The sequence below is a fragment of the Agelaius phoeniceus genome, chromosome 1 (assembly GCF_051311805.1).
Source record: "Agelaius phoeniceus isolate bAgePho1 chromosome 1, bAgePho1.hap1, whole genome shotgun sequence".
Classification (NCBI taxonomy): domain Eukaryota; kingdom Metazoa; phylum Chordata; class Aves; order Passeriformes; family Icteridae; genus Agelaius; species Agelaius phoeniceus.
Genome location: NC_135265.1, coordinates 103,397,122 through 103,413,923, shown reverse-complemented (window position 1 = coordinate 103,413,923; position 16,802 = coordinate 103,397,122). Strand labels below are relative to the sequence as shown.

The following is a 16,802-nucleotide window of genomic DNA, read 5'->3' as shown; positions in this document are numbered from 1 at the left end:
TCTCTGTTAGTGAGTTTATAATTGAGAATGGCTTATTTTCCTCTTCATGACTCCTTATCTTCTCCCAAAGCAGAAATTGGTTATTCTTGGATGGGATGGTTTGTCAGCTTAGAGGCACAGGGTCCCATTTTCCTAATGCTGTGTTTCTCAGATCACTTTCTATTGTCATGAGAGTGTCTAGATAGGATGATTGTCCTGAGCAGTAACCCTTGAGGATAAGCTAACTCATTCACAATCTTAACAACTGTTGTTTGTAATGGTTTTTCAATTATTTCAGTTTTCATTTGCCTTGGTATGTTGTCCTGGTGATGCTCTTGGTCCATTGCTCTTGGGTGCAGGCACATTCATGAGGACAGGAGGGAATGCAGTTGGCTGAAGAGTGCTATGTGTTGGTTTTGGCAGAGGCTTCTTCTTGTAGACAGAAAGGGAAGATAAATTACCTAATAATAGGTTAATCTTTCCCCGCAATATCCAAGGCTCCTGATAGGAAATGTGGTCTAGGCATCCCAGCTTTCAGATCAGATATCAACATTTTAATTTTTATTTCAAAGTATAGCTACATTGCTCTTAGAGTTAATTAACATAACCCCATTTCCAGTATGAAACCAAAAGTAACAGAGACAGCGGAATTCAGAATATTTTTCAAATGAGATAAAGAAGAATCCTAAGAAAATGGGGGAGTCAGTAAACTTATCTTCTGGGTGCACGTATTCTGCAGCAGAATTCATGGTACTATGGCAGATCGGAAGCCATAGGGCTTTGCTGCAAAGAAAAAATGGATTTTACCCCAAAGCAGGGCCATTGCATCAGTTCTGGTATGCACTTATGTTCTCTTCTGGTGCTAGCACTGACACTCATAAGAATTTTACTAGTTTTAGCACTTGTACACTTGGCAGCAAATTTTTGCTGGAAAGTGTATATTGATCTGAGGTTTCTGAAGTATATCAAATCAACAGAAATAAAGCAGTGCCCAGCTTAATTTGAGATTTTTTCCCATGTTACTTTTTGTCATTTAAAGGATTTGCAGTATCCTACTGTTTGCTGAGGTATTCTTTGAGAATGCTTCCTAACAGCTGTCAAGAGTCTGTAAAACACAAAATAGTTTGAATAAAGATTTATTCAAATTAGGAAAAATATATTGCATTCTTTATCCCTTCTAATTTAATTGGTTGCTTTCATCTTAAATTATATTCCTTGTTTAAGCTCATAAAATTTTCAAGATCTGAAGTAATTTAGCCAGCTAAAATTGAACCATTCAAAAAGGACTACATTCAGACAATGGCATAGTTATATTGAACTTGGGTTCACGATTTTGGAGGCACACAGAGAAGAGTTAAATGGATAATTGCAGTTGAAAGAACCATAGGCTGTAACAGACTGTGTTGCATCTTGTGCATTTGTCAATTCAGTCCCTCTTGGGAACCCAAAAATATCTGTAAAATGCAGCACAAGCCAAAGAATCTTAATGGGATATGTATCTTCTGTTTTACTTATAAATATTTTAGTCAGCATAGAGTTCATCCTTTAAAATACAGTTTGGCCATCCAAACTGTGATGTCAGTATAACAGGCAGGGAAATTGCCTTGCTTGATTAAACTGTGTAACAGCCAATATGTATTTTGATTATTATTATCAATTCTAGTAGCAAAAACTGAGCAGATTTCTCAAGTGAGCTGGTGGATTATAAACAGTGGCTTGTCTTGGCAGTGGCTCATGTTTCAAAACAGCTCAGTGATGAGAGACATTAAAGACCTGATAATTGCTCAGATTTTACCAGTCCTTGTTGATACCATGGGCCATTTCAAGAGCTGAAAACCTTGTACAGTAAGAGAAGCATGACTAGAAAACAGACACAGCAGTGCAGTTGCAGCCAGGAGAACTTCAGCAGAGGCAAATGTAGGTGTTTCTCAAAAGTTAATGACCCATTTCTAAAGAACTTCATTTTGTAGTATGGTCAAATGTGAGAGGCAGAGCTTCCAGGAGTTGGTTGTAAGTCACTAGGATCTTTGATGGCTCTTAATTTACAGTAATTGTTTTTTGGCTGATTTGGCTTTTTTGTTGTTTTCTTGCACTACGATGTTCTTTGTTACAAGCTTGCCTTTACTTCCAACACCTATATATGCCGTGTATGCTGTTTTAATCTGCAAAAGACTTGACAAAAACTCATGGCTGTGCAAAGCCTTTATTAGTATTCATCTTTATCCTCAGTGTCTCACTGTGGAAAGAAACATGGCTTGACATCTGTGTTATTAAAGATCTAATGTATGCTGGCCAGTTCTCTGCATAGGTGACTTTACAGCTTGATTACACCTAATGATACTTGCTGAACTTCCTTTATTAGTTGGGGGTGGAAGGCGCTTAGGAATTGAAGGAGTTCAGAAGTTTCTTTAAAACTCTTCCTGTAGCAGACATGAAAATTTGATACCCATTTTGATAAAGTTATATTAATTGCAATACAACAAAGAATGTAAATGGCAAAGATGGAAAAAGAATACTGAGTGTGATTTAGCAATAGACTTCCAAGAGAAATGAAGAAAAACAATCAGCGAAAAAGGATCCTGTGTTCAGAGGCAAATGGTCTAGACAAATAGAAATGTCATTCTATTTATCCACGTTTCTGACATCTTCCTAATTCATGAGAATGGTAGAAAGCTTTATTAACCATCTGTAATCACAAATCTTGCCTTTTTCCCAGTATTGGATATTTTGCAGTGCTTCACTGGGATTCTGGATTTGAGGAAGAAAATACTTTATACTGTTTTGTCCTCTTATCACTAGAGATATGTTTAATGTAATAAAGTGTGGGAGCTATTTCATATATTCATTGGTCCTGGTTTGAATTGTAAACCCTAATTTATGCCAAATTCCATTTGGGTATATATTTTTTGCCAAGCTTGATTACACTGCAGACTGCACAACTTGGTGTTTAAATTTATGTCCTATTATCATTAGCAGTACTTTGGCAAGGAAACTACCTTTCTTTTTTTTATTTTTATAAAAATAAACTAATATATCTGTTAAAGTTGATGTTCAGCTTGTATGTCTGAAACTTAGCTTGTGGTGTATTTTATGAAGTTTGAAATAATATTTATGCAAGTTTTTCGAGTACTAGAAAAAAATGTGTAAATGACTGCCTAAATTTCTAAGCCTTCCCTATGGAAATGTTGCAGATGTTATTTAATATACTCTATAAAAATCTCATGTATTTCTGATTTTTTTTTTGACTTCAGGACAGAGAGAGAGAGTTTATATCTCTTGTTAACATTGAGGCAAAATGTTGGAATTTGGAGTTGTGAGTTTTTTAATGGGTTTTATGTTCCCATTGGATTATCTAATTTAATCTTTTGCAGTTAAATTTGTAAGAAAAAAGCAGTTTCCAGATGCACCAATTTCCCTCATACACTTAGATGTATTGGAAACATCCTATAGAAAGATATTTTAGAACAGAGTGTAGTTCTAGTCCAGGATGACCTGTATTCGAGGGCAGGGCAAACATGGTATGTCTGTAAAGGCCAATGTAATATTCTCATGATTAAGAGAAGAAAAAATTAAATTTCTCGGTCATTGCATATAAAAAATTCCTGCTGAAGATTATGCTTGCAAAGTTCTTGCTATGAATCTCAAATATACACTTGGACTAGTTATTAGGAAGGCTGGACTTTAGTTAGGTGGTATTTGTCAGGTGTAATGGAATTTTGTCTTCTACTTTTTGATAAGTGTCATGATTTTAAGCCCTGGGAAGAAATTAATTCCATCCTAGTGAAAATGGGACAATATGGTATTGTGTAATGCCATTAATAGTGCTCTAGGAAAATGCAGATTTCAAAAGAAATTTTTAAGCTAGATTTTTTCTGTTTCCTGTTTTAATATGACTTGGCAAGGCTAAGCCTACTGTGCCTTTGGACAGATAGCAAAGATGATTAATAGCCCTAAAGTTTAGTTTTGTTTGAACAGCTGGAGAATTCCCTTTAATATGGACAGAAATATTTCTGACTAGAGTGATACTTATTTTCCAAAATAGGAAAGATGTCATTCTTCACTGGAGTGAAACATCAAATAAAAACAGAATTTTGTAATCCTGTGTTAGTCTCCTGTTAGATGATAAGAGCATAAAAAAGCCAAAGTTTCCTCTGTACCACAGGAAAAAAAGTAAAGCTTTTCTGTTTTCTTGTGGATAATGTTAAACTCCATTCTTCTAAATTTGGGACATTAATGTTTCTCTACCCCAGCTTGGGGGGAGTGTGATCTTTTATACCTTGTTACTCATTTCTAATTTACTTATAAGAGAGTGAGGAAAAAAAGAGGAAATAATACTGTTTTCTTTCAGAGATTGTGAGACTGAGCATAGACTGACATTTTGAGGTAGATGTGCTGTGTTGTGCCAGAGGCACCAATCCCACAAAAAGCCATGCTGGTACCTGCTCGCAGTGCAGCACACCTGGGAGCTCCTGGGTTTTCCCTTACTTGGAAACCAAGATAAAGGAATGAAAGCTGGTGTTCCCACCCTTAGAATTTTCTTCTAAAGTGTAGGGCCTTGGGTATGAAGTAATTTTTTTTCCCTGAAGAATGTTAATCCTGCAGTCTTTTAATATTCTGATTTTTACTGCTATTACTTTCCTATTTTGCTTTTGATACCTGGTGATTGGATCATAAGAGAAAATTTGTCTGCAGTTCTAAATTTGCTCTTTTTTACCCTTAGGATTTTGTTTTCACGAGAAGAAATTTTATGCCCTCTCAGAAAGTAAAGATTAGTAAATAGAAAAAATTTGTATTAAAAGATGTTTAAAAATGACACAGCCTGCATTGAGTGATGTTGCAGTTGTTAATTGGAGATTCATAATCTGTTACCTGCCTGTCTTAATTTTTACCTTTGTGTTTCTTTAATAGGGTGCTGCACTTTTGATGAGCCTCTGAGTTCCTGTGGCTACAGCCAGTCAGATGATGATGATCTCAACTGGGATCAGGTGAACGCGCCGGTGAAGCCGTCCTCAGGTCAAGGGATGCCATCGGGTTCGTCTTTATTTTGCTTTTTTTCTCTTCAGCATTAGATTATGTGTTTGTCCAGTGTTTGTTAGCAGTACTGTTCTTAAAATGCTGCTTCATCTGAGTCTGGTTAAGTGGAATACTCAGATTTTCCAGGTGATTTCTATGAGGGATATTTTGCAAGTCAAAGGTTTGGCTTTGTTGTGTGGGGAGTATAAAGGTTTGAAAGAAGAAATAGAAACTTGGTGTTGTTGGGGAAGGCCAAAAGAAAACAGAAGGGTGACATGAAAATTAATCTGAAGTAGTACTAGAAACAGGCAGACAGGGCTTAGTGAGAGAGAAAAGGAAGACAGACTTAGGTATTTTCATTGAAGGATATAATCATCAAAATCTCTTATAAAAAGATTGAGAGAGAAGAAGAGGTGAGTGAAAAAGCAAAGATATCCCAAAACAAAGGATCTCTCAGGATATTATGCTCACTGAATTTAAAAGATAGTTGTGATACTATTATTTAATGTATTTTTGCACTGCATGGAGTTGGACCTTGTTCCATAGCTTCAACCTGTGCATTCTGCTGAACTACAAACTCACTCTAGTAATAATAGTCATTGCCATAGTAGCTCACCCACAGGAATATGTAAAATTTGGCCATTGGTTTTAAACTGTTCACTAGCCTAAAATTTACCAGTTGTTCTTTTTTCTAGTTTGTAGCCAGGCTTGTTAAGACTTCCCCCCCATGTACTAATCTCCATTTCCTGGGATATGATTGCCTACAGCCCAGCTCAGCATCTGCTTTGGCTTTTATAGACTAAGCCTCAAGTGACTATTATCACCTTTTTTCAAAACCAAAAGACCACTAGATAAAATCGCTGGTTGTAGCATTGTGGGACTTCTGAATTAATCTCATAACTTAGTATAAATATATTCATAACACTTAAAAGCATTGCAGATGAATGTCCCAGTATTTCACATCCCTTTCAATGAGGTCTTTAAAGGACCCATAAGGTACTTAGGTGTTTATATAAAATCTTTTCCAAAGTTGTTGTTCTCAAGAAAGTGTTCCTCCCTCATTTTTGAGTGATGGAGTTAGAAAATAGACAAAGTGAATCTTTTAGAAGTGACAGTATGAACAAAACCTGAACATATGCCCTCATCATTACTGTAGCAATAAATATGCTGATGCATGATATGCACAATCAGCCTTAGATATCATTCACTTGTAAAAAAAAGGCTTTCAGTGTATTTCACTCTAGATTTTCCAGTGTCACCCTGAGTTGTGGATGACATCTAAGGTTCATGGCTGAAGTACCTTTTACACTTTGTTTCCTCTGGCAAATGCAGGGTTTTTTTGTTTTTTTTTTCCTCCCAAATTCAAGATAGATGTTCAGTTTATCTAAGTCCTGGCATTTGGATCATCATGCTAGATTGAGTTCATCAACCTAGATAAAGGATGTTCTTTCAAATTCCTTTTTAAACTGGCTTTCGCCCAGTGGTCTTGGCATGTACTGCTAAACATTTTCTGAACTATTTTATTAGTGCTTGATACTGTTGCTCAAGTTGGAGACAACAGACACAGTTTATCAGCCATCTTGGCTCGTGGTACAAAATATGCATTCTTTTTTCAGTCACACCACTGGAATTCTCTTCCTATTCCAAATTTCATTCATTACTCTCCCCACTTGGATTTGTGAAAGCAATTGTTGGTATGTGATGTTCAGTCTTCTTGGCAGATAGAAGAGATTTAAATCTATGTTCTGTTCTCTGATGACCACAGGCTTGAAGATTTTTTTGTTTTTTTTTTCCTCAGTGGCAGGATTCTAGACTAGGGACTGGCATGTCTATAGAAGGAAATGATACATATCATTTTATTTATCAAATGTCATACAATTTGTTTCTTATTTGTCTTCTTGCATTTTTATCAGAAGTCAGAAATAATGTTCTGATGATCTAATAAAAATCTATTTAATTTGGTAACAAATTCTATTTACAGTTTAGGAAGTTTATTTCTGCCTGTAAAGGAAGATAAATATTCTTTTGGAGCATTGGGTCAGAAGATGAACGAGTTGGTCTGAGGAGGGTTGAGGATATTGGTGCCTTGAAAGGTCAAAAACCCCTTTAAAAGGGAAAGAAATGCTCATTTTTTGCAAATGAGAAGCACTGTGTCTAACGGCACGATTTAGTCAAGTGGTATCTAATTTTTCCTCATAATTTCATCTAGACAGTTTCTTCTTGTTCTTGTTCAAATCATCATCTTAATGATTTTAATTAGTTTTCAGTTAGCCTTAGCCAGAGGGTTATGTGATACACTTAAAAAATGATTTCAAGTAGTTTGTCAGCAGTTTCTGAGCTACATATTTAGGAAGAAATAACTTCAGATGATAATGAATAGAACATCTTAAATTAATGGTTTGTGGGGAATTCTTGGCTTGAAAGCAAAATGCTTTATGCAACAATGTTGTAATACTAGACTAAAACAAGAACTCTCAGTTCTGTACTCCCTTGTCAGAAGAAAAAATTAATGCACATAACATTCCTAATTTCAGGCAACATGCTCCAGTGAGTGAGTTGATGTCGATACATAATTCTTTTATAATTTCGTGGCAGTCAGGGGGAAGCACACAAGTTACGGCTTTTGATTTCTTTTCATCCACGTGAGAGTGTTGAGAGCATAGCTGCACTTCAGATAGATAAATACTTTGGCTTGATATGTTATTTCAGTGGGACAAAATGTCATCTAATATTTATGCATATGTGTGCATGCTTTAATGTACACACAGTTTGCATGTTTGTGAATATTTGAGATCTTGTTTTAGATGAAAACTACTAAACTGTATCAAAGGTAGTAATGAAAAAATCCCAGGAGTGTTTCTTATAGTGGCTTCAACCTCTGCTCTGGATTGTTACAGTAGCACAGAAATAGGAATATACCACTAAAAGTTAGTAGGGTGCCAGTGTTCTAATTTCTTTGATAAATATGAGCATGGCTTTTAATCAGTCAGTATTAATCTGAAATTGTGTTAAATAGACCCAAAAAGTAAGGAGATGTATGAATTTCTTTATATATTCAAATGAATTAAATGAATGTTGTTAATCCACTGCTCTTGTGTTTTAAGTTTCCTGTGAGTCAGATGGAGTAAATGCTGTTTGGAAGATTAGCTCTTCCCATTTCTCAGCCTGTCTTCTCCTTGTCCTTCTGTTCCAAAAATGTGTGCTTAAAATAGTGTTCACAGCTGTAATTACAGAAACACTTAGTCATTATTAATGCCATCTTGCATTATCCTGTGGAACAGTTACAGCAGTTCGATATTAATGTGTTTATGTAATACAGATTTACAATTACAGCTAACTGTGAGCCCTCTGGTTGTAGCCCTATAAAAATGTCTTCAGAAGACTATGCCCAAACAGTAGATTACTCTATTGGCAAGGTGTGAGCTGCAGAAGTGGCCTCTGTGAGAAGAGGTCAGGGATGCCCCGTGTTGGACACATCTGGGCACAGCCACTGGACCTACCACTGGGCACAGCTGAGCTTCTGGTGCACCTCTGGGATAGAATGTTTAGGAAAGGGTGGAAGCCACTGGGCAGCAGCTGTCAGAGAGAGAAGTGAGAATATGTGTGAGAAACAGCCCTGCAGACATCCAGATCCGTGCCAAAGGAGGAGGAGGAGCTGCTCCAGGCAGTGGAGCTGAGTCTCCCCTGCAGCCCATGGTGAGGCAGCTGTGCCCCTGCAGCCCACGGGGTCCATGGGGGAGCGGAGATGCACCTGCAGCCTGTGCATGACCCTACACCAAGAAAAGGTGGAGATTTCCTGAATGAAGCTGCAGCCCATGCAGAGGAGTCCACACAGGAGGAAATTTTATCACAGGACCTGTGGCCTGTGGGGTCACTGGAGCAGGATGTTCCGGAAGGACTGTGTCCCATGGAAAGAGGTTGTTTTGGGGTTTTTTTGAGATACTTGAGTACGTTGTGTTAGTCCAGATACTGCTACAGTAAGTCATCACTGACAGTGATGCAATTACAATTTTACTTATTATCTAAGAAATAGAAATATTGTCAGGAGTCTTCTGTGATTTGTCATTTACTGGATATAATTTCTGTTCGTGTCCATGTATTTTTTTATGAAACACTGTTCAGTTGTGTAGAATCTTTCTATGGTGTGTACCAGTTACAGCTGATTTCTAAAGGACAGTAGTATCATTTTTATTTGATGCAGTGGTTGGTTTGATATCTCTGAGGGTATGTCACTGCATTTGCAACAAGTCACTGGCATCAGCCTTTCATTCATTTTAAAACAGTTCAAACCCAAATGTAAATCAAATCTTCACAGGCTGCCATTCACTGTGTTGAAAGGATGCTTCCTGTAATGAAGCTTTCTATGTTTAATACAGTGCTGGTCAAAGCCAGGATGAGAATTCTGTTTGTGCTGTTTGAGGTCATAACATATGATTTTCATGGCTATATGTGATATTTTGAATGGCCTACTATGCTTATTTGTATTCTGAATATGTACTGTTACTTAATGCCTATGCAGTGTCTGCAGAAAATGCTTATAATGCTTATTGTTTAAAATGGCCTCTTGATACCTAGTAACCAGACATGCAGAGCTAGCATATATTCTATAAACAAGGCAGTGATTCAGAGGAGTATTTATTATTATGGAATGTGAGGTAGTTGTGTGAAAAATGTACATTGTGGTTTAATTGTGCATAGAAGAGTTGTGATCCATTTTAAAAGACAGATAAAGTGATCAGTCTGCAAGTGTGAGTTCAAGCCAACTGCAATGTTTTATCATGTAAAATTATCGTTCTTTGATATTGTACTTTATCATTAAGCACATTTTAGCACTGCATTGCATTTGTGTTGTATAGTAGCAGGGATACTTCTGTTTGCATTCATATTGAAAAAAATGAAATACATTTCTTACTCAGTCCTATTTCCCCCATATTACTTTAAATAGCTGCATTTTTAATTCATTTGAATGCTATCTAGGGATAATATAAAGTACTATCAAGGTGTGGGAGTTGCAGCTTGCTCACTATGTTAAAGTTAAATTTTTTCATAGAATTTTCTAGACCTGGAACAGCAGCACGTTATTTTATTGCACACCCAGGTAATAGCTGTAGCCATTAAGGACATGCCTTTTGGCAAGCAGCTCCAGCTTCCAATTAACTGTGCAAGTTAACACCAGTTGCTGCTAATACAGAGCACCATGGAGGTCACACAGAGCAAACCACCTGAGCAGGGAGCCAGAGCAGCTCTGTGCTGCCATGGCTACCGTGCCAGCACTGGAGGGGTTGGCTACTTTAAAAACACACCTAAAGACTTACTGAGTGGTGTGCTTATAACAGGTCTGCTCAACAACAAGATGCCACCAGCTATGTCTGAGGTATTGCTTATTGTATAGATCATTTTTGTAACTTCTGACCTGACTTAGAGATTTCAGCACCTGGCACAAATTCTGGGTTTGTTACAAATATTGAGCATCTATCATTCTTGCAAGGGGAAGTAGATTAATCAGCATCAGAATCCCTCTTTTTTAATCACTGATGGACAATGTTCCTAGGTTGCTTAGTAGGTGAAGTAGGCAAATTATTATAGTGTATTTTGCCTGCATGCCTAAGCTTTCAGAAAATTAGTGCTAGTGTTATATTTCACCCTTTGTTGTAGATGTTCTCATATATGACTTTTAGTTTGTACATTTTAGAGCAAATGATTTTGTCTATGAACAGTGTAATTTATGAAGTAATAATACCTAACCTAGATGTCTGATTTGCAGATTTTCATTTGAAGTAACATGCTTTCTGTAGTGTTCATATCTGTAACTTCAGGACAGCAGTTGTCTTGTTTTCTTATGCATTCCATCAGCCATCTCATATTTGAGTGCAAAATTGCAGAACATACTCCAAGTCACAGAAGTAAGCGGGAGACACTAGATTAAAAGCACCAGTAGCTGATAAAGATTTGTTCAAGATGTTTGACTGAAATAGGATGATATAATAAATTATAGCACTTTTTTTTTAATGTTTGAGGAACTATCCTCTTCTGTAGAAGACAGAAACTACATGAAAGATCTGGGAAGTCACTTCTCGTTAAACCAGAGTATTCTCAAAGCAACCTGGAAGATAAAGTTGACTGCTGAGGGTAATTCTGAATAGCACCATGTAGTGCCAGAGAGTGCTAAGCAAGTCCTCTAACCTAATTCATTTACCTTGCTGTGATTACATGTTTCCTGCTGAGATTATATCTAACATCTGCCATCATATATGCTGAGAAGCAGCTAACATAATAAGCTACACACTGGAGCTGGGTTTGAAATGGATTTCTTGATAGCAAAAACTTTTGAGATAAGAAAGTTCTTTTTTGTTACACATCAGAAACTCAGTCTTCCTCCCCGTCTTCCACCCATAGTGCCAGACACTATCCTGCTGGTTAAGTGCATCAGAATCTAAATTTAAAATAGAAGTACTCTGAATAACTGGTGTTTTGTTTGTGTGCTTGTTTTTCCTTCCTAGACTCCTCATGATGAGTTCATTCAGATGAAGTAGGAGTATTCCAACAGGAGAGAGGAAGTTAGAGAATCCCAACAGGAGAGAGACTAAGTGCTCATGTTGTAAAGCCTGTAAAAACATACTTTTTTAGAATACTTTGGGGTGAACTGCCATTTTTGAAGTGGAATATTGTCTGGAAAAGAAGAATGAGGTTACTTCTGGTAAGGGCTCTTGGTTCGAAAAAGACCACATGGAGAATTCTCTTTTCCTGGGTATGTACCCAAGACATGCAGATGAACCTCAGGACACTTTAATCTAGGTAGTTTGAGACTGTGGTAATACAAAGCAAGTAGCACATGCTTCAGTCTAGGGTTCCCTAGGGACTCACTCTGTGCTGAAGGCATGTTACTGCACCCTGCCATGGTGTCCGACTGAAACCACTGCAGTTTCTGCTCCACTTTTAGCAGACTTGTAAAAAGTACCAATACAATTTTTGTGCTTGTTTGCCTGGCTGTTTTCTTCTGTTGAGGAATGAAAATACTTTACCAGTTTGAGCAAAGCTGTGGCCAGTAAAAAGCCCATGAATAAACAGCGAGTCTGAAAATGCTCCTGTAGGAGCTGCACTCTGCATTGCAGGATCAAGAGAAAGGAGAATAATCAGAATAGTTCTAAATAAGCTTTTTCTTGTTTAGTAATTAATCTACTGGAAAAAAAAGCCTCTTAATTTCTTGCAGTCTTCAGGGCTTTTCTTTCAGTCTCATGCTTATCCCATTAGATTTCTTCTCATCCATCCTGCCCTTTAGAAACTAATAAAGAGTGGATCAAAACCTTTCCTTGCATCTGCAAGCTTTAAAGTGTGGAACGTGACTGCCTCCATTTCAGGGCCTAAGTCAGTTGTTACCCAAGTTAGTAGCTTATCTTTTAAAACAGTTCTTCATAGGCATAGTGAAAATGTCTGTCCAGTGTCTCCAGTGAGCTGGAGACAGACTCCATGGGAGAGGAAATGTTACAAATTTTTAGGGATTTTTAAAAAATAATTTTAAAAAAATTTAGAAATGTAAGAGGAATTTCTTGTTTCAATTATATTTATGGGAGATTTTTCATACCCTTTGACAGCACTTAATTTGTTGGCAGGCATTGAAACTGATAGCGTGTTGTTAGCAGGTCTAGTTGTGACTAATAGGAGGGGCCAAAAGGTCACTGATTGAGACAGAAGTTGTTAAATGCTGCATGTGGCTCCAAGTGCTCCCAGATGTCTACACTTCTGCTCCCAAGTTGAGGAAAGTCATTTGGGAGTTTGTCATATGGGAAATGTGGCAGCAGAGATACGTTGGTGCAGAATGGATGGATTGGTTTTTATTTTATATGTAAGTCTTCTGCTATCTGAAGCTATTTGATTTCCTAGAATTTCAGACAAAGTCTGAAATTTGCAGAACTCAAGAGCCAGGGAAGAAGCAATTACATGAACTTCATGAACTGAATTAAAGAGCTCAGTACTTTTTTTCTCAGTGTTAAAGTAATATACTTACTTCCCTCACCAGCTGACATAATGCTTTTTCTATCTTGAAGTCACATTTCCAATCAACTGCTTTTCAGTAGCACAGAGAAAAAAAACAAAAAAAACCAACTGTCTGGACCTCATTGAAAATGTAATGATGTACACAGTCATTTAATGAGAAAGCAGGTGCAGGTAATTATCCAAGTCATAATGTTGCAGCAGCTAATAACATCAAATATTTGTGATAATTGCAAGCAATTGATCACAGTTCTGTGCTTCTCATGTGTAACAGATTTTAAAAACACTTTTCAATACACATGTATTCATGTTATAACATGGAAGCCACAGATGTACTTTTCTCACCAGTAGATCCATGTTCAAATATGTCTGCTTAAATTTTTACCATTTCACTTTTCCCCATGACTTAGAGGAGAGGAACATCCTTCTGCCAAATTTGAGTTCCTATTCCCCCGTACTCTTACAGTCTTTACGTGTCGTAGATGTCACAGTCAACTCTTGTGTCATTCTGGTTTCTGCTGGAGCACCATGTGAGTCCCAGTGTCCTGCAGGGGGGGGTCTCCTAGTATCTGATGCATGTGCAGCTCAGGTGTTGTTCTTCTCAGCATGGCTCTGTCCTGCAGTTACACAAGAAATAGATCAAAGACACAGTTACAATGGGATGATCCTTAATGTATTCCCTTACTTGTATGTTGAGAGCTACAAAAGAAAGGAAGGGAATGGAAATTTGCTAGGGGCAAATTTCTTTTATGCCAGGCCTGTGTGATAAGACCACTGCTCAAAGGAGTTCAGAGATGCTTCTTTCTGAAGCTTTTTTACATTCATAGCTTAAAGGTGCAAGGAAATGATGAGAACCTAAGTTGGTCAGTCGCCCTCTTTCTGCACGTTTAGAAATGAATCTGTAGAAGAGAAATTTACCTTTGTCAGGCATTTCAGAAGGCTCTGGGAGGAAAATAGAAAGTGAAGAGAAGCAGGTCCGTGGTTCAATCTTTTATGTGTAAAGTATTTTAGCAGTTTTCAGTTAGTAGGAATCAAAGGCAATTACTGTTTGATAGGCAGCACATACACAGTGGTTCTCACACCTTAGGAAAGGGCTGATTAAAAGGGTGGTGTCATGATTTCTTACAGGTGGTGTCCCAAGAAGGAACTGAAAGAGAGCCCAGGCTTTCAGAGGAATATTCTGGGCTTTATCTTGTCTTTATCCCAGATAAGGAAGGGTGCTTCTGTAGGAGCTGGTAGGGAACCTGAGGAATGGGATATAAAACTTGATGCTTTTCTCAGCATTTCCTTTTGAGGTTTCCTTAATAAGCAGCTGCACATTAAATGAAACACCTTTGGAAGATACAGGATGATAATTGATGAGGGTCCTGTTCTGGGGAGATCAGCTGGATATTGTGTACCTGCTCTTGAGCTAGTGCCTCTGGGAACTGATTAGTCTAAAAAGCATTAGGCAGGACAAAGTGAAGATGTTACCTGTGTTTTGGAAGCTCAGTGTGTAGCAGCTATAGAAATGATTATGTGTCAGAAACAAAGAAGTTGTCATATTCTGGATTAGACTTGATCAGCAACAGCATCAGGTTCCCTTCATGGGAGTACAATGTGCTATGCAAAATTTAAGGCGGCCCATAGCTTCCAATTTTACAGTGGAATAAATGGATATACCATGTATAAAAAGATGTGTTACATCTTTCAGCAATCACGTTTAGGTGTTACGTGTGCTGTGGTGTTCTTGCCATGTTTAATTTTAGTGTGAGGTACATTTGTGAAGGCAGAAAGTTGTTTGGAGAAATTTCATTTCAGGCATTTTACTTACTTGGCTGGCAAAATGGAAGCAGCTTTATGTGTGCATGGCAGATTTTTTCACTGCTTTTTAGTATAGCAGTAATAACAATTGTATAATTAGTAAGAATTTAATTATTATTTTAGGTACAGCAACGAAAAGCTATATTTTGCCAAGATATATTGTAGCGCCTCTTGAATTTAAATTATCTATGTTTTAGTGTGTCTACATCCAGTTGTATGTTTAAGTTAAAATAAAGCATTTAAACAGGTAATTTTAACTTCTGTGCTAGTCTGTAAAGAAGCAAAGTTAAATAAAAAAAAGAAAAAAGAAAAAGCCATTGGAATGTGCACCTTGGATAGATGAAGTCAATTAATAGTATTTCTACATGTAAAAACCAGATTTATATTAGGTGTAGTCTTCACCACTGCACAGCACCAGCAGGATATCAGTATTTCTCTAAAGGTACACATCTATGTTAATTAACTTGGTCCAATCTCCCCTGCAGTTTCATCATTCTTATCTCTTCTTCAAGCCTGAATGTATTGAAAATGTCTCCAACTCTGAGCTGGCATTCTCTATAGTATTATGGTTCAGACTAAATGCATCCCTTTCTACCAAGTTATTCTCCTTTAGAGATATGGTGGAGGTCAGCTTTGCGCAACTGCAGTGATGCTCTGACTCAATAGCAAGTGGGTCATAAAGAAATCGCCATCAAAATGTTTTACTCCTGGAATCTGAAATCTACAATTGTTATGAGATACTGAAAGATATTTAGCAAAGCACATGTGAAATCATCCTGACAGAAATAAAAAGTTTTGTGGGTTTCTTTCCAATTAATGAATTTGCCTTTAAAGTTCCCGAGAAGAGCTCCTCTGAGATCTTTATTAACCCATATTGCTGTCATTCAAATGAAAATACTCCTTTGGAAAAGCTTCTAACACTGCTTTGCCACCTGTAATATGGAAATAAAAATGTGTAATGCAGTGATGCCGCTATTTATCTTTTGTATTTGTCAAATAAAGCCTATGCTATGTAATATAGCATAAAGAATATAGAAGATCCTTTAGTATAATCTCAGCTTGCCTAATTTCTTTCACTGGTTAATCTTCTTCATATTGAAAGGAAAAGCATCTGAAAACATGTAACCTGAGGCCACTATTTTGTGTGTTAATAGGTAGTCTGCTTTATTGATGGTGTGAAAGCAAATTTATTTTGCCTTTTAAGAATCTTTCAATATTGTTCTAAGGCTGAAGCCTAACAGAAGCTCTAATTTTTCTACTATGGTTGCTAAGTGAGAGATTTTTGTAGTAGAAGCAAACTTTAATTGCTAAAACACTCAGTTTTATTATTTTGAGATTCTGGAGTTTTGTTACTTTAAGATTCTTTTCTTGTTCTATTCTGTACAGTTCATGTGCCATTCTCCCTTCCTGGGAGAATATATTTATTTACAAGAATTCTCTCATCCTTTTGTTTTAATCTCAGTGTGTGCATGAGATTTCTGTGTTCATAATGCTTCTCTAAATTGTGCTGAATCCTCTAGCCACACACAGACTTTACATTTTACATCAGCTGTCCTGTTTGCTTATTGTCTGCCAAATTTCTCTCTTTGCTACCTCTAACTCTTGGTGCTTTTTCTAAGCATAGTTATTTTTCACAGATTCATTTCCTAGAAAAAGCTTTGTTGGTGTACTGCATTTAAACATATCAATGATGCAAAGTCTAGGGAAGCACAGACTGTTAAATTCCCTGAAGGATTCTGGGATATCTTTTTACCTAATAGTTCCCTGAGCTTTGCTTTGCCTATTAAAATGTGCTCCTTTATGTTCTTCCTCATTTGAAGAAGATTTGATGGAACACTTGAAGATAGGTCTAGAAAAGCACACACATTAATATTTATGGCTTGTGTGTGTTTCGACTCCAGAAGGGCTGACTAGCAACTGGATATAACCATGTTGATTTTCAATACATCTGCTGAGCCACAGGATATTCTGAGCAAGGTGCTTGCATTTACTTTGAAACTAACACATGAAGAGAT

The 16,802-nt window shown here is 37.1% G+C and overlaps 1 protein-coding gene across 10 annotated transcripts in view; it reads left to right on the top strand.

The window, feature by feature from the left end:
- Positions 1-16,802, top strand: part of PTPRM (protein tyrosine phosphatase receptor type M) — a 442,681-nt gene that overhangs the window by 95,987 nt on the left and 329,892 nt on the right. For all 10 annotated transcript variants that reach the window (XM_077184309.1, XM_077184292.1, XM_077184295.1 and 7 more), the window contains exon 2: positions 4,888-5,010. In XM_077184309.1, coding sequence (XP_077040424.1) covers positions 4,888-5,010 — 123 coding nt within the window. The remainder of the gene's footprint in view (positions 1-4,887; positions 5,011-16,802) is intronic.